The sequence below is a fragment of the Marmota monax genome, unplaced genomic scaffold (assembly GCF_021218885.2).
Source record: "Marmota monax isolate L192 unplaced genomic scaffold, Marmota_monax_Labrador192_F-V1.1 WCK01_AAM20220418_F8-fsc00013, whole genome shotgun sequence".
NCBI classification, from domain to species: domain Eukaryota; kingdom Metazoa; phylum Chordata; class Mammalia; order Rodentia; family Sciuridae; genus Marmota; species Marmota monax.
The window spans coordinates 24,103,604-24,125,576 of NW_026692202.1; the positions used below are offsets into that span (position 1 = coordinate 24,103,604).

The window sequence follows — 21,973 nt, forward strand, 5'->3', positions numbered from 1 at the left end:
TTTCAATTTTAGAAAAATCACTGTTTAGTCTCATGATTATGAAATCCAAAAACATTTAAATTTTTCTGTCTTTTAGTATTATACATGAATTATAAATTTGGAAAATAGAAAATATCTGTTGTTTTTAAAGAAATATTCAAAGTGATATCCACATAGTATTTTAGTCCTATCAATGTAGGTAGTTCATTTAAGTCATTAAAAAATGTCTTTTCAGATACATTTACTAAATGTTTTATTTCTTTAAGGTGAACTTTTAAGAAATAGAATCTGCTTTTTGTGGTCATGCAGAACAAAATTATAAGGCAACAATATGCTTAACAATTCAGTAAAACGCATAGATATTGATAAAAATGAAAGACAAAATATTTAAAAACATCCTGTTTTTCATTTATTCAAACTTCACTAATATAGCACATTGGTTTATAGCAACCTGGGGTTTTCTAAGCACTAGAATGCTCAGTTGGTATTAATTCCTCAACATTTCCACAAGGGGACCCTTTTAATGAACTTTTGTCAATTTGTGAACAATCCTTCATGAGGACAGGTCTGTGAGCATAAAACAAAGCTCCTAGAAACCAAAGAACTTAGCTCACAAGCCTGACTCTATTTCTACATGTTAGAGAAGTAAGTTAATAGACCTTCCTTAAAACCAGTACTTAAGTACTTAAGTAAGTACATAAGCACTTACAACTAGATTTCCTGTGATAGTTTTATTATCTAGGGTAAAGGGAACCAGAACGGTGACTTCTGGGCCATTGATGACAATGGTTGTCTTTGTGCTGAATATAGGAGTGATAAATGGCATATGTGGCTGTAGTAAACTGGAGATCAGTTCTGACTAGGAGAATCTGACTAGGTACTGGAAGTTTTGAGAAAGGTAGTCATGTGATTAAAAGTATTAGGGGAAAATTCTTTTCGGAGTGCTAGAAATAAAACAAAAACAACAAAAAAAAAAAAGAAAGAAACAGTAGGTTGCAGCAGTCAGCTCAGTTTGCTGGTGAGAGTCTGGCCTGAGTCCATCAGTATGGAGGAGCAGGAGCATGCATTTCCAGGAAATAGCACTAGTTGAAAAACTGGCAGAATATAGAAATGAACTGCGAATGGCTAACAGGGGAAAAATAACTGGATTGGAAAAAGCTTGGTTTGCAAAACTGGAAAGATAATGCTGCCACTGATAATGGGGGGTGGGGGCAGCTAGGTATTAAAAGAAACTTTTCTTGTCTTTTTTTTAACAACATGAAAATTTTATTTTCTCCCACAATTCTGGGGGCTGACTGGGCCCCGTGGGGCAGTTCCGCTCAGAATCTTTTTTGTGACCACACTTCAACAGTGATGGTGGTGGCATCTGGAGACTCATTCATACATCCTTCTCCTGGACTGAGCAGACTCAGACAGCTGGGGACTAGAGCTCCTGGGGCTTTTACTTTTAAGAAAAGCTTTGACAGAAGGAGATGAGTTAAGTTCTTAATGTTTAGTCTTAACAAGAGCAGCATTGGAAGGAGAGGTGTTGGTGACATGTGGCAGAGGAACCTTCTCCTAAGGATGAAATACAGATTTCACCTACTTAAACCTAAGTGATAACCTAGAGAGTCCATGAATATCTCCTTGACCCCTGACATGAATACATGTATCATCTTAGAAGGAAGGAATCATTTAATAGAAGGCTTCATGGTACATAACAGCACAGTACATTGGGAAACACACAAACTCCACCAGACAGCTGCAGGCCAAATCCAAACTCTGCCGTTTGCTGGCTGTATGACCTTGGCCAAGTCATGTGACTTTTTAAAATTTTTATTTTCTTTTAAGTGACAAATTAAAAAAAAAAAAAAAAATATATATATATATATATATACACACACACACATATATATATATAGTCATGTACAACATGATGTTTTGAAATACATATACATTGTGAAATGGCTAAATCAAGCCAATTAACATATGTATTATCTCATTAATCATTTCCTATGGTGAGAACACTTAAAATCTTTAAGCCTTGGTTCTCTTATCTACAGAATCAAAGTACTAGAAGCTACGTTACAAGATAGTTGCAACATTTAGATTTAATAATGTTAAAAATATGACTACTGTTTGTTTCTACTCTTCCCATTATTATTGGCCTCCATTCCATGTCATATAGGGATGAAAAGAAAAACAGACCTGACAAAGCAGAAAATGTATGGTCCCCTCAACCTCCTCTTACACTTTTTTTGTGTTTTTCTGCCCTTCTCTTAGGGTTTCATGGTGCTCAAAGTCTTCTCGTATCTGGGGATGTAGTTTTGCCTGCCCCTCCATGTAGTTTTCATTCCCCAAAATTATTTATTGGGCCTCCAGACATGACATATATTCCCTCAGTATAGCTGAGAGAAGCAATCAGATCAAATTACTCTATATGTTACTTGTGTTTTAAAAAAGGCCCTTTGAAATGAGTCTCAAAATTTAGTGCTTTCATATTCCACAAAACACTAGGCTTCGGTGTGTTAATTAAATGTGTGTTGTACCTAGCCCAGTTTGGGGCATATGGAGTTCAACTGAGAAGCAAGTATCTTGACTGTAGGACTTCCTAGATCTTAATATTCCAAATAAATCTCTGAGGAGAGGGATAAGGAATATACTGTGTGGCATTTCCCAACCATATTTAACAAATTCTTTCTTTCATTTTTTTTTTCCTTTGTACTGGGGATGGAACCCAAGGGTACTTTACCATAATTAACATGATGTGCTGGCAGAACTGCATTGGAAATGCATATACCAGCCATTTATTAAGTAGGTATTTTTAAACTGGTCCTGCCTGGATGTTAGTGAACTTCCTCCTATAAATAAAAATGTACTCATCATCTAATTTTAATCTGTCAATAATAAATCATTTTCCAAAAAACTAGGAAAATACAATAATATTTTAAAACAACAAATTTAAGTAGAAATGAAGACATTATAGCATCATGACCTAATTTGTTTATCTTTATTCCTTTAAAATAAGTACTTGATGCTAATTGTCATGGATAGTAAAGACTTAACATTTATGAATAGTTAGTAAACCTTTCATGTTGACAGTATAATTTTGTCTGTACTAGACCATAAAAAATTTTTAAATTAAATTGATTGTTTACATTGCCATCATCTATTTAATATTATTTGCATTAAAAAAAGACATTATAGTAACATAGTGAAAAAGTATCACCTAGACATGAAAGTTTAATGGCTTAAATTACATGATAAAATTATTTTTGTATTTTAATTTTCACATCCATTAATTTCTAATGATACATAAAACATGCTTCTCAGAGCCCTTATACAATGAGAATCTGGTTGGATCCTTATAGGCCTCAGCAGTATCGATACTCCTCCATTTGCATGTTAACTAACATGAAGGTGCACAAAGAATAATTGTTTTATGATTGCCAAAAGTGCATGGGCCATAAAAATGCATTTTTAAAAATTCATGTTGTATAAGGGAGCCTTCTTCACAATTTAACTTGGTTCTTTTACTATATTTTCTTCTCTTTTATTTCTTTAATTTCTGTTATTTTAAAAACCGCGCCCAAGATGCCTTTGCAGCTTCTCCTGGGGAGGCCCCTGCAGCATCCGAAGGGGCCGCCGCACCAGCTACCCCAACCCCGGTAGCGGCAGCACTTGATGCATGCTCAGGAAATGGTGGGTTTACAGTCACGAGCCCGTCTGTTACTTTTCTGTCCTAATGTGAAACCCATGTAGTTAGATGTGGCCATATGTTTTTCTAATTTTATTTTCTTCTGAGTGTAAACTATCATTCATCATAACTGAATAAATGATGCCAGCACCTAAAACATTAAGACAATGAAGTGCATACTTATCAAAATTGACAGTTCCTCACAATTGACAATTTTTGTCAGTGCAAGTATGCTCTCTTAATGTTTGTGTTTTTTCTTCTAATGCCATATTGTACTCTTTTGTAACATTGAGTTCAACTATATCCGCATGTTTTAATGAACTTTCAAAGCTACCCAACTGATTAGATTAAGGAAGCGTTTGAAGGATAACAACCACGGATCCTAGACTATAGGCTAATCTCACAGCACTTTACAGTGTTTCAGATTCTTAATTTGTGATACCTATACTATATTTATTTTTTTTTTTTTCGTTAGAAAAACATTCTAGTTACTGGCCCCTGCTAATAGGATAGTAGTTAAATCCAAGCAGCCTGAGGCCTAGCTAGTGTGTAAATGTGTGTAAGCTGTCTCTTACCCGTACTTACACCACTGTCTCTTGTCTCTTTCCTTGCTGATGCTCTGTATGTCTCCACTTTGCTTTCCAAAAGACCCCTTTGCCCCGTCTGAAGGTAGTGCAGAGGCGGCACCCGAGCTGGACCTCTTTGCAATGAAGCCACCTGAGACCAGCGTTCCTGTAGTTACCCCTACAGCTAGCACAGCCCCTCCAGTTCCCGCAACCGCCCCTTCTCCTGCTCCCGCCGCTGCAGCTGCCACTGCTGCCACTACTGCTGCCGCAGCCGCCGCCGCCGCCACCACCACCACCTCCACCACCTCTGCCGCCGCAGCCTCCACCACCGCTCCTCCTGCTCTAGATATCTTTGGTGGTAATTTTTTGTTCTTGTTGTTGTTGAACTCTTTCCATCTGATGGATTGAATTCTGGTCCTTGAGATGTACTGCGTATCCAAGCCTTCCTGCATGAATACCCTGTCACTGAATGGTTCTTTAGAAACCATGTGCTACTTAATTCAGAATTCTGCCAACTGCTCATTCAGAACCGGGGAGTGGTGCTGTTTCAGGCTTGGTTTTCAAATTGAGTAAAGGCATGTGTGTTCTTGGTCTTAGATCTGTTTGAGTCTGCTCCTGAAGCTGCTGCAGCGCCTAAGCCAGATGCTGCTCCTAGCATAGACCTGTTTGGTACAGGTAAAACCAAAGCAACCCTTTGTTTTTCTTTTAATTTAGTTTTCTTAGATGTTTTCATGAATAACCTTTGTACTCACCTGTGATAATGCATTTGTTAGATTTGTGACTTTGGTTTCAGCTTTCTGCTACTTACTTCTGCTTGGTTTTGGTTTGTTTCACTTTTGGAAGATGCTTTCTCCTCTCCACCACAAGGGGCCTCTCCTGCGCCTGAGAGTACTCTCACTGCTGACCTCTTATCCGGTGAGTGCTTTGCCAGGGCCCAGCCTTCAGAGCTGTCTCATGGGGGTTATACCTGGAGAGGCCCATGCAACAATTTGAGAACGATCTTATGTTCTTTTAAACTCAGAATCCACTTATGAAAGAGGTCTCATTCTTTGACCCATCACCAACTGATGAGGGTAATATATCCAAAGCTGGTAAAAAAAGAAAATTTCACATTAAATCTCTGACTTCAAGGAGTTAAATTTTATTTTGTTTGGGAACATATGTATTTTTAAATCTATTTGATTTTCTTTTTTATTATTGTTTCTTTTTAGTTATACATAATAGTAGAATCCGTTTTGACATAATAAAAACATGGAATCTATCATCTTCTAGTTCAGTCCTAGTACTTCTCTACTTGCTTTTCTTAACTGCTAAGACTGTACACAATCTTCTGCCTGGAGTTAACCATGCAATCTCAAGGTGCCATTTGTCAAGGCTCCTGGTTTCATTTCCTTTGAATGACATGCACTTCGTGTCTGCTTCACTGCAGTGGATGCATTTGCAGCACCATCTCCTGCAACCACTGCCTCTCCAGCAAAGGTGGAGTCTTCAGGCGTGATAGACCTTTTTGGGGGTGCGTATCTCTCCTCCTTTGACACTTAAGGAGTCTCTTTTATTTTTTCCAGAGTAGTTTCTATATCTTCTGTTTCATTATATTTCATCATTTTTTTTCTTTTGAAGTAAAGTTACTTCTGTCTCTTAAATGTAAACTTAGTTTTTTTAAGGTCTTTTTTATTTCTTTGCCATCATCTCCTTCATCCTCATCAGATCATCATAATTTTCAGTGCATGACCTAACAAAACCAGATACTTTTTCATTTGAAGTCTTCATTTTTTTCAACTTTTTGTTCATCCTAATATATAATCACCTGGTTGTAATTTCCTCATACTGTTCTTCCTTGATGATTCTGATCTGTTGGTTAAATCAACATTCCTAAGTTCTTAAAAGTGGTATAAATATAAACCAGATAATTCAGAATTGAAAACAAGCCAGCCAAAACTGAAAGCATACATATTTGATGTTATACACTGTATCATGTGGTTTATTTACATTGATTTTAATGTTTTAAAATTCTTCCAAAGAATTGGAAAATGTTTCCCTGACTTAACTATTTTCTCTTCTTCCTTTATATACCTCAAAACAGGAAGATACATTGAATTAATTGTTAAACTACTTATTTGGATGATAAATCTAAAGTCTTCTGTTAGTAGTCATTTTACAGGAAGAGAGTTTGAAGTGATTTTGTGAAGATCCATAATGTAGATGGCTCTGGGCTAAAATACCATCCTTTGCAAGTTATGCCCACATTGAACATCTACTGTACATTGAGGCATCAAGGATATGCCATGATGAGTACATGAGGGTTCAGAGATGTCACAATTTCTGATATTTTGCATCTCAAAACTTGGGTCCTGAAGTGCCCAAATACTGAAACTTGATATTTAGGTGCAAGTGGAGTTGCTACTGTTGCAGCTGCATGAATTAAGTTTATTAAAGTTAATGGGGAAATTGTTTTACCTTTCTGTGAAATTTTTAAAATCTCAATCCTGTCTTCATAAGTGACAGTATTTAGTCCAAAAATTTCTTAAAAAAAAAAAAACCTCTTAATCTTAAAAGGAGGTGTTAATTCCTAAATATAATATTTTAGAACTCTTTTGAGAGAATAAGCTATTCAGAGGAATTCAATTCACTCAATCACCATACAGAATGTTGTATCTATGCATGTCTCTGTATGACATAAAATTACTCTTACTCACTGTACTTACTGTTTACACTCTCTTACTTTTTTGCTGCACAATGGATAATGGATAGATGCATTTGGAAGTAGTGCTTCTGAACCCCAACCTGCACCTCAGGCTGCATCTAGTTCATCAGCATCGGCAGATCTACTAGCTGGTAATTAATAAAATTAAAATAAAATGATATTTTGTAGAAATATGAATATATTTTTATATATAACATATTACATGAATTGCAGGGTGTATTTCTTTCTTTTCTCTTCAAGATATGAAATTGAAAAACAAGCTATTATATAATAGAGGTTGATTACCTCCCAGGATTTAATGAAACTAGTCTTAAATCACAGTTGTACACGAGTCACCCTGTGGCTCTTAGGATGCTCATAATCTGCCTTACTTTCAGTCAGCACATTTCTTTTTGTTTACTAAAATATAAATATGCTTGTGTAGCAATTTTATCTTATGATGCCTATGCCTATATGGGTTTTTTTTTTTTTTTTGAGAGAGAGAGAGAGAGAGAGAGAGAGAATTATTTATTTTTAGTTTTTGGCGGACACAACATCTTTGTTTGTATGTGGTGCTGAGGATTGAACCCGGGCCGCACGCATGCCAGGCGAGCGCGCTACCACTTGAGCCACATCCCCAGCCCCCTATATGGTTTTTGAAGGCATTGGTGGGGAAATGTACCTTGATTTTGAGATTTGGTTTTAGAATGTGTGAATCCCTCTAGAAGAAACTGTTATATAGATTTCTACCACTAAAGTGAAGCAGTTACTACATATATCATTTGGGTGATCCCAGCTCAGCAGGACTGTAGTGTGACACAGATTAACATGATTTGCCTAGAATCATTACTTATTGCTAGGATAGTGTAGATAAAATTTAAAAAAAAATCAATTCAAAGACAGTAAAAGTCAAGTATCAGTTACTGATAGTCAGACCTAGAAAATTATTCATTGTTAAGACCCCAATAGTAAGTTTAGGTTCAGATTATGAATGAACTTGCAAAATGCTGTTGGCTTACAATTTTACTTGTGCACACAACAGGCAGCATACCAGTAGTACCACAGAGGCCTCAGACCCTCACATGTAGCTTCCCATGTTCCACCCTAGTCCCTCCCCAGAAATGATGCATTTTGGTTCCAAAGTTGACAAGGAGTTGATGTGAGTGTGTTGTGAGTCACATCCGCACAGGGAAGCCACCACATCTAAAATCTCTCAGCTAAATACCATGGCCACCATGTGGTCCTATATAGGGTAAGTTCCTAGTTTTAAGTGTAGTTGTAGTCTGTAAATTATAAGTAGTATATGAACAGTCCTGACACCAAGTGTAACAGACTTGGAAAGTTTGTTTTGAGACTGGAATTGTGTAGTGGCAGATCCTAAGGGACCCTCCTCAACCTTCAGAGCTATAGGAAATCTGGCTTGTCAGGTCTTTCCTCAAGAAGCTGGAGGAGGTAGCGACAGCACAGCTGTTAACCTTTCCTTCCCTCAGTAATTCATTGTGGTTTCTTCAGTCTGTCCTAGGGGCAGCAACATTTCTTTTTCATCTTTCTCATTTTCTCCAGATCCCTTAATCAAACATGACACTCTTATTTGCTAAGTCCTCTCATTCCAGTGACAGCCAGATGGTATTTTCCTATCCAATTCAAAGTCAGAGGTTGGTGACAGAGTCAAGAGGTTTAATCCTAGGGGATGAGATTAGGATCTAAAGCATGTCTGGAACAAGTAGACAAGGTTTTGTCACCAATACCTAGTGAAACAGCAGGTGCCTGAGGCCCTGGGAGAAGTATGCAAAGAATGGCAAGTTAGCTCACTTCACCTAATGTAAGCCTATTCAACTGACCTGTCCATTCTGAAATCATAGTAAAATGGATTAGAGAAGAGAAAATCAGTGATAAAAGCTACAATACCATTTACATAGGTCTTATTTATTGGGCACTTCCATTTCTTCCTCTGCATCTTATGATCCTTTCAATGGTGGGAAAAGTTGTGTATTGTATCACCTTTCTTGTTTCTGTTTTTTTTTCTATTTAAATCAATTAATATTTAGTGAAAATAGGTTTATGTGGGTGTTAATGTCTAATTTGCTTTCAAAACAATTTAATTTATACATATAGGAACATCTGATTTACTTGGCACAGGCAGCTCTTCCTTTACCTTATATCCTGATGTAAGAAATTTTAAATTACTTTTCATTTTGGTAAGGTTTAATTCTAAGGGCCAGTTTCTCATACTTTCCTCTGTTTTGCTTATTGAAAAACATTGCTCATACTTGCTTCACTACCAAAGCCTCAGGAAGTTATGTTCTTACCCCCCAAAAAATTATCAGTATAATTCTATCCTGTGAACTTCCCTAATCTCCTCCCCAGTAAGCCCTGCTAATATACAGAACACAGTCATGTTCATTTTCATAGTCTAGCTGATAATAGCTATTTCTGTGTTTTCACATTGCGCATTTTTGCTTAATGGACATCAGTAGAACAAATATTTGGAGCTCTGCATTGTGGCAGTTTACAGTGAAACTTAGCACTTTCTTTGTACTTATGTATGTGTTTTTTGTAGGGAAGAATCATCCAAGCCCAAAGTCTGCAAATAAAGAAGAACATTAAAAAGCAAATGAGCTTAATCATAGATAACAAGCCTACAAATGTGGCCAGATTTAAATCTTCATTTGAATCAGAGAGAGAGAAAGATGAGAGATGTATTTTGTGAAGATTTCTCCAGTTTTATATTATTAGCTGTTAGCAATAAACCTGTTTTGTGAAGAATATAAAAGAAAATAATACATTTACACCATCATGGGATTGGTTATTGGGCTGAGGACTTTCATCTCAGCCTGATTAAGATTAGAATTTTTTTTAAAAGAGAGAGAGAGAGAGAGAGAGAGAATTTTAATTTTTATTTATTTATTTATTTATTTTTAGTTTTTGGTGGACACAACATCTTTATTTGTATGTGGTGCTGAGGATTGAACCCAGGCCTCACTGCTTGAGCCACATCCCCAGCCCAAAGATTAGAGTTTTTTGAAAAAATATGTTTACATGTAAAAACAATAAGAGAATATATATATATATATATATATATATATATACATATATATAAAATTAAGTGTTTAAAAGATTTTAGATAGTCTCTCCAAACCATTCTGATTATTTGTAGGATAAAGATATTATTCATGCCAGGTGCAGTGCTGCATCCTATAATACCAGCAGCTGGGGAGGCTGAGGCAGGAGGATCACGAGTTCAAAGCCAGCCTCAGCAAAAGTGAGGCACTAAGCAACTCAGTGAGACCCTGCTCTAAATAACACAAAATAGGACTGGGGATGTGGCTCAATGGTCAAGTGCCCTGAGTTCAATCCCTGGTATCCCAAAAAAAGAAATAAAGAAAAAAAAGAAAAGAAAAAATAAAACTACCTTTTTTGCTCAAGATACACAAACTGAAAATATCAGTGTTTGAAAGATATAGAGATTCTGGATAACAAAGGTAAAAATAGAATGAAGAAAAATTAGATGTATTTGAATAATATGCCTCTGAGGTCACCATCAAGCAGGACAACCATAGACACAAGTCCAAGGTAACTGCATCATAAATCTGTGTTAGGATAGGAAAGTGCCCTGTCCTATCTTTAATCCCACAGACAGGGAACAATGTGAGCCAACTTAATGAAGCCCTTTGTAGTTTTGAATTCCTTCTCTTAACCACATTTTAGCAGAGCCACAGAATTCCTTGAAGTGAGTTTAAAACACCAAAATGTTTCATGTGGAATTAAAAACTAACAACTTCTACTAAGGGAAGGTGTGCGGAGGGCCTACTAGTTCTATCATACTGTGTAGAGTAGTAACCAATCTGAAAGCATCAGATAACAGGCTCTGAGACAACTGCTCCTAGAAAATACTATTTCAGACCCATTAGTGGGATGTATTAATAACTGATTGCATCATTGACAATACATGAAACAATATCATCTTTACATTAATGGAGCAAATATTAGGTTTCAGGATAGTATTGTAGAAGTGTTTTTATTTACCAGTAGTTTTAAATTTTCACTCTCCTGACCAAGATGATGTGATGTTTAGGTATATTATGGTGCTCAGGTTCAATGTATCTGTATTAATAGTACTTAATTAATTGCCTATGTTCTTTCCCTTTGGAAAGATACATTTGTAAGCCTAATCATCAGTGGTTAAACACACCATATCTGCAGATGGTTGAGACCCTGAAGGTAGTTGGCTATTCAGTTATCACAGGACAGTTCATATATGAATATGGGACATCTAGAAGCCCATTTATTATTATCCTATTTCCAATTCCAGTCTATAGAGCATCTTTCTTAATATCACTTAGAACCATACAGAAAGATAATGGTTTATTATTTACCTCTATTCCATGGCTATAAAGCTTCAGTCACTTAACAGAAGTTTCCCAAGCTCCTCATTTCCTGTTTAGTTCTTTATATAGTATAGCAATAGTGGATCTCTTCTTTAAAATAATCAATTGATCATTTTATATCACTTAATATATATTTAATTACCCTAGACCTGTGAGAGCATATACTTCATAAGAACTGAGTATACTGAAGCCAGCCATGGTGGTACATACCTATAATACCTTCTACTTGGGAGGCTGAGGCAAGAAGATTGCAAGTTCAAGGCCAGACTGGGCGACTTAGCAAGACCCTATCTCAAAATAATAAAATAAAAAGGGCTGGGAATGCAGCCCATTGTAGAGTATTCCTGGGTTTAATCCCCAATGCCAGAGGAAGAGGGGGCTGAATATCAGGCAAAAAAAAAAAATATCCTTCCAGATGTAAGTTTATGAACCCGTACAAGGATAAACTCCAGCCTTATTCCTGGGTGTGAGAAACAACAGTCCATGCTGTGCAGCGCCAAGGAGCTGGGCTCTGGAGGATTCTTCAGTGGAATTCTGGATCTGCCGTTTGTCATAACATGACCTTGGGTGCATTATTTAATCTCTCTGACCTCAGTTTTCTCATCTGTTAAACCTTTTGGGGTGGTTGTAAGGATTAAATTAGCTAAATTAAATGTATGTTTTAGATTGAACCATATGAAATTACTGTTTTTGTGAGATCTCAATGATCAAATTTAGGCAATTCATGTGTTTCAAATGGTTCTACCTAAAAAAGAATGCTTACAACAATGCCTGGCCCTTGGGGAGCCTCATGCCAATGTTGGCTTTATAGTTCAATTCCTTAGAAGACGCACTGATTTTTTCAGGGACCATTATTATTTATTCACCTGTAGATGTGGTGTTGGCTTCAAGTGAAACACATTAGTACTAAGCAGATGAACCCTGTAACAAGGTGTGCTTTTTCCTTTTCTTTCTGCTGAATCTTGGCTAAGTGCTCAGTTTCTCTGTAGTCACTTCCTCCAGCCATGGAATGGTAGTATTCCAAAGATAGACCCTAGATCTTAAGGTACTTTCCAATACTACTACACTGTTTCTGGAATATAGTGTTCTTTCCTTGGCCAAGTTTTCAGAAATCCAATCAAGCGCAGCTATCACATTCACTATAACAAGAAAAGTACACCATATAACAATGATGTAAATTGACCACAGCCATATTTAGTTAGAGGAATAAGGTAATGTTTTTTAGAAATCAGCATTAACACAGCCACCCATCTCCCTAAAAACAAAGCAGTTACATAAAAAAAAAAAATAGTTACTTCTAGCCTGTCTTTTCTCCATGTTATTGGTTTTTAGGGATCTGGAAATTATATTTTCCTCAGTAAAGAAATCTAGAAGTGATACTAATGTCACTCAAATACTAAAATGTGACCACTGTGAAGTTGAAAATTACCATTTTCTAATAAGGAACAATTTTTCCAAACTCATGATTTTGTTTGTTTGCTGTGAAACTGGGGGTTAAAACCAGGGCATCACAGATACTAAACAAATGTTCTACCACTAAGCTACATCCCCTATATAGACCTTGTTTTGATACAGGTCTATATAGGTTGCCTAGGGTGGTCTTGATTTTCAGTCCTCCTGTCTCCTCAGCCTCCTGAGTAATTGGGATTACAGAGTTGTGCCACCACACTCAGTTGAATTTTTTTCATATATGTATACAAGGAAAGCATAAACCCAAGTCACTGTCCATTTCCAGGAACAGCAAGGCATAAATATTATGCTACCTCCTTTAAAAAAAATTGGAGAGTTTAATGGACGTTATTTTCAAAATTATAAATTTGTTTTATGTAAATTGGAATGTAATTTTAGTGAATTTTTTTGAATCATTGTGTTTTTTCAAACTGTGAAGAATAGATGATCATGTATCTAGTTTTGAAAGAAATGTATGTCCGTACTGTGTATAACAAAGACTTCTAATAGTAATTAATTCTTTTGATAGAATATCAATTGATGCCTTAAGAAATTATGTGATGGGAATTTAGAGTATTTGCCTACCATGTGCAGAACCCTGGATTTGATCCCCAGCATGGGGCAGGTTGGGGGTACACTGCACAAGAAGGGAAGGAGCAAAAAACGAAGAGACAGAACTTATTTCCTTTACAGGTTGCATATTTTCATACAGAAGCAATACATAATAACTTCTTCTCTTTCTGTTACTTGAAAAAAGTCATTTTCTTCCAACCTTCAAAGATCAAATATTTAATTGGTTGTTTGGTTAATTTTCACCAATCTTTAATATCTCCTTATCTTCTATACTCAAAAATGTCCTTTATTCATCAAACATAATTCAATGTCTTAGGCACTGTGCTGAATATTCATGAAAAGACAAGAAAAAAAGATACAGCTCCCAACTCCACAATACCATCTCTGGGTTTTTGGATTTGGGGAGCATGGGGATAAAGATATATGATGAGGATCTGGAGATTATATTTAAACTCCTTATAAGGAGTAAAGTGGAGCTACATACCAGGCACTAAAGACAATGGTGTGAATATGGGATGTGGGTGGTGGGTAGTGGAATGCAGCTGGCAGGAGTGGGTGGCAGGATAAGGCAAGGAAGATCTCCCAGACAGGCATGTGGCACAGGGAATGGTGGTGATAACTGCAGCCGAGTATGTAGGGATGATGAGGGGCCAGTGGGCAGACATGGACAGGGCGACTGCTCTACAAAGGAATTCACATTAAAGAAATCTGAAAGCCTTGAGAAAAGTAACCTTCAACATTTCCTACTCAAAAAGATCATGCTGGGTGCACTGCAGAAGCTGGATGGGAAGAGGTTCACACTAGAGACAGGACCTCCCGCCACCCCCATATTTATAAATCTCAAGAGCAGTGATGGGAGGGACCTATTCTTGGTAACAACGATAGACCTAAAACATATATGAAAAATATTAAGGAGGATTTGATGCATGTTTTTCTAAGTTATATTTTATTATACTACGCCAATGTGTGCAACTAATACTTGGTATTGATTTGAAGAAATGTAAAATGTCCATGTAATGAAAATCATTATATGAATTTTAACCCTAATGATTCTTTCTTTGTTTTATGTTCTACATTATAATAACTGATTTGGATGCCACAGGTTTTCTTAATAAGGGTATATATTCTTGGGCTGGGGTTGTGGCTCAGCAGTATAGCATTCACCCAGCACGTGAGAGGCCCTGGGTTCAATCCTTAGCACCACATAAAAATAAATAAATAAAATAAAGGTATTGTGTCCAACTACAACTAAAAAATAAATAAATATTTTTTAAAAATAAGGGTATATATTCTTGTGTGCTATCTTGTTCATAATCAAATTAAGTCTCTAACTAATACATGGCATATTAAGATACTTGGAAAACTTTTTAAAAATTTCCCCAGTTTCACTAATCTACATGAGTTCATTTCCTTTTCAGTTTTTTTTTCTGTTGTTATGGCTTTTACCCACCTCTCACTGTTTTTGCTTATATTTTTCTGCAACTATTTTTTTTCAGGATTTGGGGGTTCTTTCATGGCCCCTTCTCCATCACCAGTGACTCCAGCTCAGAATAATCTGCTACAGCCCAATTTTGAGGCAGCTTTCGGAACAACACCTTCAACATCTGGCAGCAGCTCCTTTGATCCTTCAGGTAAGGCAGTGATTTTCAAACACTTTTGTCATTTATTCTGATAAATAAAATGCACCACCTAAAGTTCATGCATTTTCAGGAAATTTACAACAGGAAAATATTGAGTGATAACCTGGTGCTAAAACTTCACAAAATCTCTCATTCTATACCTTAAATCAAAATTTCCAATACATCTTGGTAGCCTTAAGAATAACTGCAATCCTTTCTGTTTCTGTTTTCTTTATTTTAGCAGAAATCTAATTTAACATACACATCATCTATATGCATGAGTGTACATGCACATGATTTATAGCTGGTAAAGGGAAAACAAGTGCTTTGCACTCAATCTTTGTACAGTCCCTGAATATGAGGACACCCCTCCCCTTGCTATTGCTTACACCTTGTGAAGCTTGCATGGCCCTCAGTTTTATAAAGTGAGACACAAGTAGTTTCTTTGCTGCCTTTAACCTTTCGTCACTGCTGTCACTCTGTTTGTATTCTCTTCCATTCTCTACTCTTCCCATGCTGGGTCCTTACTACAAATTTTCAATTGGTGAGTTTTTGGCAATTAAATGTGTTTCAGAAACACCCTAAATCTACTCCCTGCCTGACAATTTGGTTGCTTCTATTGCCAGTGCCTACTTGAATGTTGTCCTTCTTTACTTTAGAGTTACTGTATTGTGTTTCTCATAGATATGTATAACTTTTTGATAAAATTCAACAACCACAAAGTTTTTTATGTAGCTATTAGCAATATCTCATGAAAACCCCGAGTCTGTATTTTGAATGGTCTTTCTGTATTCTAGGAACCGAATAAGTGATGTATGTTATGTGGTGATCAGGAACTACCACGGATGGCATTTTATTTCTCATATCTAAAATACCTTTTAATTTAAATAGCCCCTAAAAGTAGAACCAAAATTAATTTCAGTTATTAGAGGAAAATTAACATTACTACTTCTTAAGTCAACTGTTTTTCAGATACTTATCTCTAGTTGCCAACCATTAGATCAGATTGTATTTTGATATTAATTTCATAGAAGACTCAATCTTATTTACTCATTTAAGAATAATTTTTAAAGTACACATCTTAGGTTTCCAGAGTAAATAATTTAGGTTTTGCTGTAAATCACTACCATTTTGAATAAAAAGTGCTTTAGTGGTTGTTTTTAATAAGAGTAGCAATGGTTACCACTTATTGAGTGCCTACACAGAGCAAGCATTATAATAAAAATATAGGTATATATATTTAACTTAATCTTCACAACAAAGCTATATATTAGTGGTACTCTTCACGTTTACAGATAAGAAAACTAAAAGCTCAGAGAATAGCTTTCTCAGGGTCTCACAGCTGGTGAGACATGCAGCTGAATTGCAGCCCCAATCTGTGTTCTTTCCTGTACATTATACAGCTTTTTTTTTCCCATTTTTCCATCTTTGTTCATGTCCATTAGTATTTCCATACTTTCTGAGTAGACATATATAGATATGTTCTTAGTGTTCTAGTCATGAAAAGAGTGAATTACATGCCTTCTTTTATAAGAATGTATATTCACTTATTTCCATAATTTTTCAAGATAATAACTCTTTGATTTTGAACATGGCTCATTTTTCAATTAGTCTGAACCTGGTCTATTTGATTTCCAGTTTTTGATGGTCTAGGTGATCTTCTGATGCCAACCATGGCACCAGCCGGGCAGCCTGCACCTGTCTCAATGATACCACCCAGTCCTGCAATGGCAGCCAGCAAAGCCCTTGGGAGTGACCTTGATTCATCTCTTGCCAGCTTAGTAGGCAGTGAGTAGTTTAGTTTTCTTTAACTGAAGCATATGTTAATCGGTTTTTCTGTCTTTTCGTGTTTTGTTTCGGGTTTCACTCATAGGTAAGTTTATCAAGGATTGGATAGAAATACTTAGTGTTTCATACTATACAGTTCCTTGGGAGGTAAAAACTTGCTACTGCAAGTTTATGTTTTTCTCATAAACAGTATGTATGACACTTAAAAAAAAACCTCGTGGTAATTTACCATGTTAAATAGCTAAGTAAGAAAAGCATATGATTATCTTTCTTGTATTTTATTTATTTATTTAATTAGGTATATACGACAACAGAATGCATTCTGATTCATTGTACAAAATTGCAGCATAACTTTTTATTTCTCTGGCTGCACACCTTATAGCATCTCACTATATGTGCAGTCATACATGTATCCAGGGTAATGATATCCATCTCATTCTACCATCTTTCCTGCCCCCATACCCTCTCCACTGCCATTCCTCCCTTTACCTAATCAAAGTTCTTCCATTTTTCCCATGCCCCCCGCCTTTATGGATCAGCATCCACTTATCAGAGAGAATACATCCATTTTTGGTTTGGGGGGATTGGCTTACTTTGCTTAGCATGATATTCTCCAACTCCATTTATTTACCTGAAAATGCCATAATTTTATTCTCTTTTAACTCTGAGTAATATTCCATTATGTATATACACCACAATTTCTTTATCCATTCATCTACTGAAGGGCATCTAGGTTGCTTCCACACTTTAGCTATTGTAAACTGAGCTGCTATAAACATTGTTGTGGCTGCACATTACCATAGTATGCTGATTTTAAGTCCTTTGGGTATAGACCAAGGAGTGGCATAGCTGGGTCAAATGGTAGTTCCATTCCAGGTTTTCTAAGGACTCTCCATACTGCTTTCCAGATTGGCTGTACCAATTTGCAGTCCCAGCAACAATGTATGAGCATGCCTTTTCCTGTACATCCTTGCCAGTGCTTATTGTCTGTATTCTTGATAACTGCCATTCTGACTGGTGTGAGATGAAATCTTAGAGTAGTTTGATTTGCATTTCTCTAATTACTAGAGATGTTGAACATTTTAATCTAAGTCATCAAAAAGATAGTTAAGGAGCATACACAAGTGTGAAACCAAGTTCATTATGCATAATAAGTACTTAATTTTCCATCCATTTGAAAATTAGAATACAATAAATTATATTAAATGCAGAATATTTACAAGTTATGTATCTGAGTTTCAGTCATTCATTTAACAAATATTTATTCTATATCAGGCATTCTTCCAGGCTTTAGAGATAAGTCATGAAGAAAATAGATACTATTTCTATCCTTATGGCCGTTGGGAAGGGCAGAGACAAACAGTAAATAATTGAAAATATGCAAATTCTATAGTATGTGGAGTCACAACTGCCATGGAGAGAAACCAAACAGGCAGAGGAGAAGTGGGAGCGAGCACTACAGATAGTAGAAGCCTTACCAAGAAAGTAAAATTTGAGCAAAAAATTGAAGGTAAAGGAGTAAACTATGTAACTATATGAAGGACAGCATTTACAGGCCAAGGAAGAAGTCAGTGCAAAGACATTGGGGCACAAGATAGCCTGGCAATTTCAAGGAATAAGAAGGAGACTAGAGGCTGGAGCTGAATAATGAAGGAGTACGGCCTAGGCGATGAGGGCAGTTATAAAAAAGATTGACCTTTCCTTTTAACTCTGAATTTTAATTTCCATTAAAATGAATGGGTTTACCATTGCAGATATCTTTCATGACTCCAGACAGTATCAAAACCTTAGCAGATCACTGATACAGACTTCTTTAACCTATGCATCGTCCTGTGTACAAGCTTTTTGTTTTTCATTCCTTGCTCTTGTTTGGGGCATCTATGAAAATGCTTTCATGACACCCAGGGAGAAGATAATTGAATGTTTCTTTCAACTCACTGGGAGATTTCATGTGTTGAATACTATAATATATCACCTAAGTCCCCCTTCATAAATAAAGAACTCATATCCTATGGTATCGTAAGTGTGTTCAACCAACAGCCCCCAGCTTCAACCATCTTTGAGAATTATCTCAGCCGAAAACAAACTAATCCACTTGAGGAAAAACTAAACAGTCTTGAAAAATAACAAATTTGGAGGATTCACATCTCCTAATTTCAAAATTTCTTCAAAGCTATAGTAGTCAAGACAAATGGTGCTGACATAACAGTAGACGAATAGATCAATAAATAAAAAACCCAGAAACAAACCTTCATGTATATAGACAAAATCAATTTTGACAAGAATGCCAAAACCATTCAATGAGGGAAAAGCTAATATTTTTAATAACTTGTGTTGAAACAACTGGATAGCCTCATGCCAAAGAATGAAATTAACTCTTTATATCACCCACAAAAGTCAATTCAAAAGGAATCAAAGATACAAATGTAAACTATGAAACTCTCAGGAGACAACTTAGACATAAATCTTCATGACTTTGGATTAGGCAGTGGCTTCTTAGATACAATACCTAAAACACGAGCAACCAAAGATAAAAAGATTAATAGGAATTCATCAAAATCAAAAATTTTTGTGCACAGATGATACCATCAAGAAAATAAAAAGGGGGGGTAGGAAAGATAGTAGAATGAATCAGACATTATTAGCCTATGTATGTATGTAACTGTATAACCAGTGTGATTATACATCATGTACAACCAGAAGAATGAGAAATTATACTCTATTATATATGATGTATCAAAGTGCATTCTAATGTCATGCATAACTAATTAAAACAAACTTAAAAAAATTGTTTTGAAAGCAAACACATATTTCCTAAAGGACTTTATAAATGTATAGGGGATTTTTACAGTTCAATAATAACAAAATAAATAACAGTTTAAAAATTGGCAAAGGACTTAAATAGTCATTTCTTCAAAAAAAATTTATAAAAGTAGCCAGTCAGTACGTAGAAAGATATTGAACATCATTAGCCATCAAGACCACAATGACAAAACACTTCACATCCACTAGGATGTATATAATAAAAAAGACAGATAACAAGTGTAGATGAGGATATGGAGAAATTAAAACCTTCCAGTATTGCTTATGAGAAGGTAACACAGTAAAAGTGCTATGGAAAGAATTCTCACAGGTCCTCAAAGTGTTAGCATAGAGTTACCAGACGACTCAGCAATCTCACTCCTATGTATATGGAGTGGAAATGGAAATACAGATCTATACAAAAACATGTACACAAATGTTCACAGCATTATTACTTATAATAGCCAAAAAGTAGAAGCATTCAGTGAATGAATGGGTACACAAAAGAAGTATACATACAAAATGCATATTATTTGTATTTTAAAAGAAGGATGTTCTGAAACTTGCTACATCATGGATATACCATGAAGTTATTACACTAAGTGAAATAAAGCAGGCCCCAAATACCACATATGACATAATACTATTGATAAGAAGTGTCCAATAGGAAAATGGGCAGAGGCAAGAGGCAGAGAGAAAAGGGAGAAAGAGGAGTAACCACCAATGAGCACGGGGTTTCCATTTGAGATGGTGTAAATATTCTAAAATTCTTTGATGGTTGCACAATTCTGTGAACACACTAAAACTATTGAATCGTGCACTTTAAAAGGTGAATTTTGTGATGTGAGCTATATTTCAGCAAAAAATGTTTTTAAAAACACTTCCCAGTGTTAGCCAAAGCTTCTGTTGAGACTGAATCTCTGTCTCACCCACTGGCAGTTCCTCCTCTTCTCTTCCAATATTGTGTGCTGATTATTTCAGAACCTTCTTTGCAGGCACCTGGCTGCAGTAATGCTGGGCCTCAGCTTACAGGCCCATCTGCCACAGAAATGCAGAAGGGGTTGAGTACACACATCTGTAACACATCTGCTTATTTTTGCCTTTTTTGCATCAACAGGCATAAATATATGTTTCAGCTTTTTAATTGTTTAATACATAGAGATTTAGAGTTTAGTCTTGTTTTGAAAAATAAATTTTAAATATGAAATTTCTTTATCTTTCACAAATAAAAATGACAAGCCAAGCCTATTGGCACATGTAGTCCTAGCTGCTTGGAAGGGTGAGGCAAGAGAATCCCTTGAGCCTAGGAGTTTGAGGCCAGCATAAGCAATACAGTGAAACATTGTCTCTTTAAAAAAATAAATAAAGACTGAAACTATGTGTAATGGTTTCTGTATTTGGTGTTCTGAGTTATAGAATAACACTTTATTGTATTTTGTGATGTCAAGATTTGGACGAAATAAATATTAATGTTCTCTAACAAATCAACCTGCATTTATTAGGACCTTTGTACTGGCTGTTAACTCAAGCTAGAAAGCTCTAGGTTGTGGGAAATGAGGGTCAGGACACCTAGATCTGGAAGCAACATTTTATCGGTGCCACAGCCCAGAGGGATAATTCCCAAAGTCTGAGTTCAGGCACAGCAGGACTTTCACTTTTGTACATAAACGGTGTACATCAAGGCAAGGGAGTTTGTGCAATTCTATTGGAGAGTGCATTCTACATTCCTCGTATGGGTACAAGCTTGTCAACAACCTAGGGACTCAGCTCATACAGCCTAGGGACTTTTATTGCACTGAACCCAAAGGGGGATTGTTTTCTCCCCACTACATTATTTCCTGCTTCTACTACTGCAGGTAGCTGTTACCTGCTGCAAGCCTCTATGGTTAAATGTCAGTAAGCAGAGCCAGTGTGTCAGTGTGCAAAACCACAGCTTGTCAGCTTTTAAACTGCTAATGTTCATGTTCTGTTCTTTGACTTTTCTTCACAGTATTTCCCAATTGCCCAGAACAATGTCTGATATAAGTAAGCTCATTAAATCTTTGCTGAATTAATAAATGAATGGAAATTAGAGTAGAATGATCAAGCCAGCTGGATAGGGATTTTAAGACTACCCCCACATCTACTGATACACTAGGACTCATAGGACTCAGCATACAGTTATACTTACAGCTGAGATTTATGACAGCAGCATAGTTAGGTTGCACAGCTGGATCATGAGGAGAATGACTCTGGTAAAATATATATGCAGACTTCTTATGTTCTCTCTTTTCTATGAAGAGATGTTTAGCCCGAGACCAGCGCTGGCTTCATGAATGAAGGTTCGAAAGTGAGAAACCTCTAGGGAGTTTTGAATTAAAGAGACAAGACTCTAATTACCTTTAAACCAGCTCCAAGATGGCTTCTCCTACCTCCAGCTTCAAGCTACCTATTATGGTAGTGAGGTTTAC

The 21,973-nt window shown here is 36.2% G+C and overlaps 1 protein-coding gene across 11 annotated transcripts in view; it reads left to right on the forward strand.

Moving 5' to 3' along the window:
- The window catches only part of Snap91 (synaptosome associated protein 91), a 120,388-nt gene that overhangs the window by 84,974 nt on the left and 13,441 nt on the right, over positions 1-21,973 (forward strand). For 7 of the 11 annotated variants that reach the window (XM_058575871.1, XM_058575875.1, XM_058575888.1 and 4 more), the window contains 8 exons: positions 3,553-3,660; positions 4,304-4,579; positions 4,819-4,896; positions 5,065-5,136; positions 5,651-5,734; positions 6,973-7,056; positions 14,811-14,945; positions 16,572-16,721. In XM_058575871.1, the coding sequence (XP_058431854.1) occupies positions 3,553-3,660; positions 4,304-4,579; positions 4,819-4,896; positions 5,065-5,136; positions 5,651-5,734; positions 6,973-7,056; positions 14,811-14,945; positions 16,572-16,721 (987 nt within the window). The remainder of the gene's footprint in view (positions 1-3,552; positions 3,661-4,303; positions 4,580-4,818; positions 4,897-5,064; positions 5,137-5,650; positions 5,735-6,972; positions 7,057-14,810; positions 14,946-16,571; positions 16,722-21,973) is intronic. The other 4 variants (XM_058575879.1, XM_058575887.1, XM_058575892.1 and 1 more) reach the window with 3 other exon arrangements.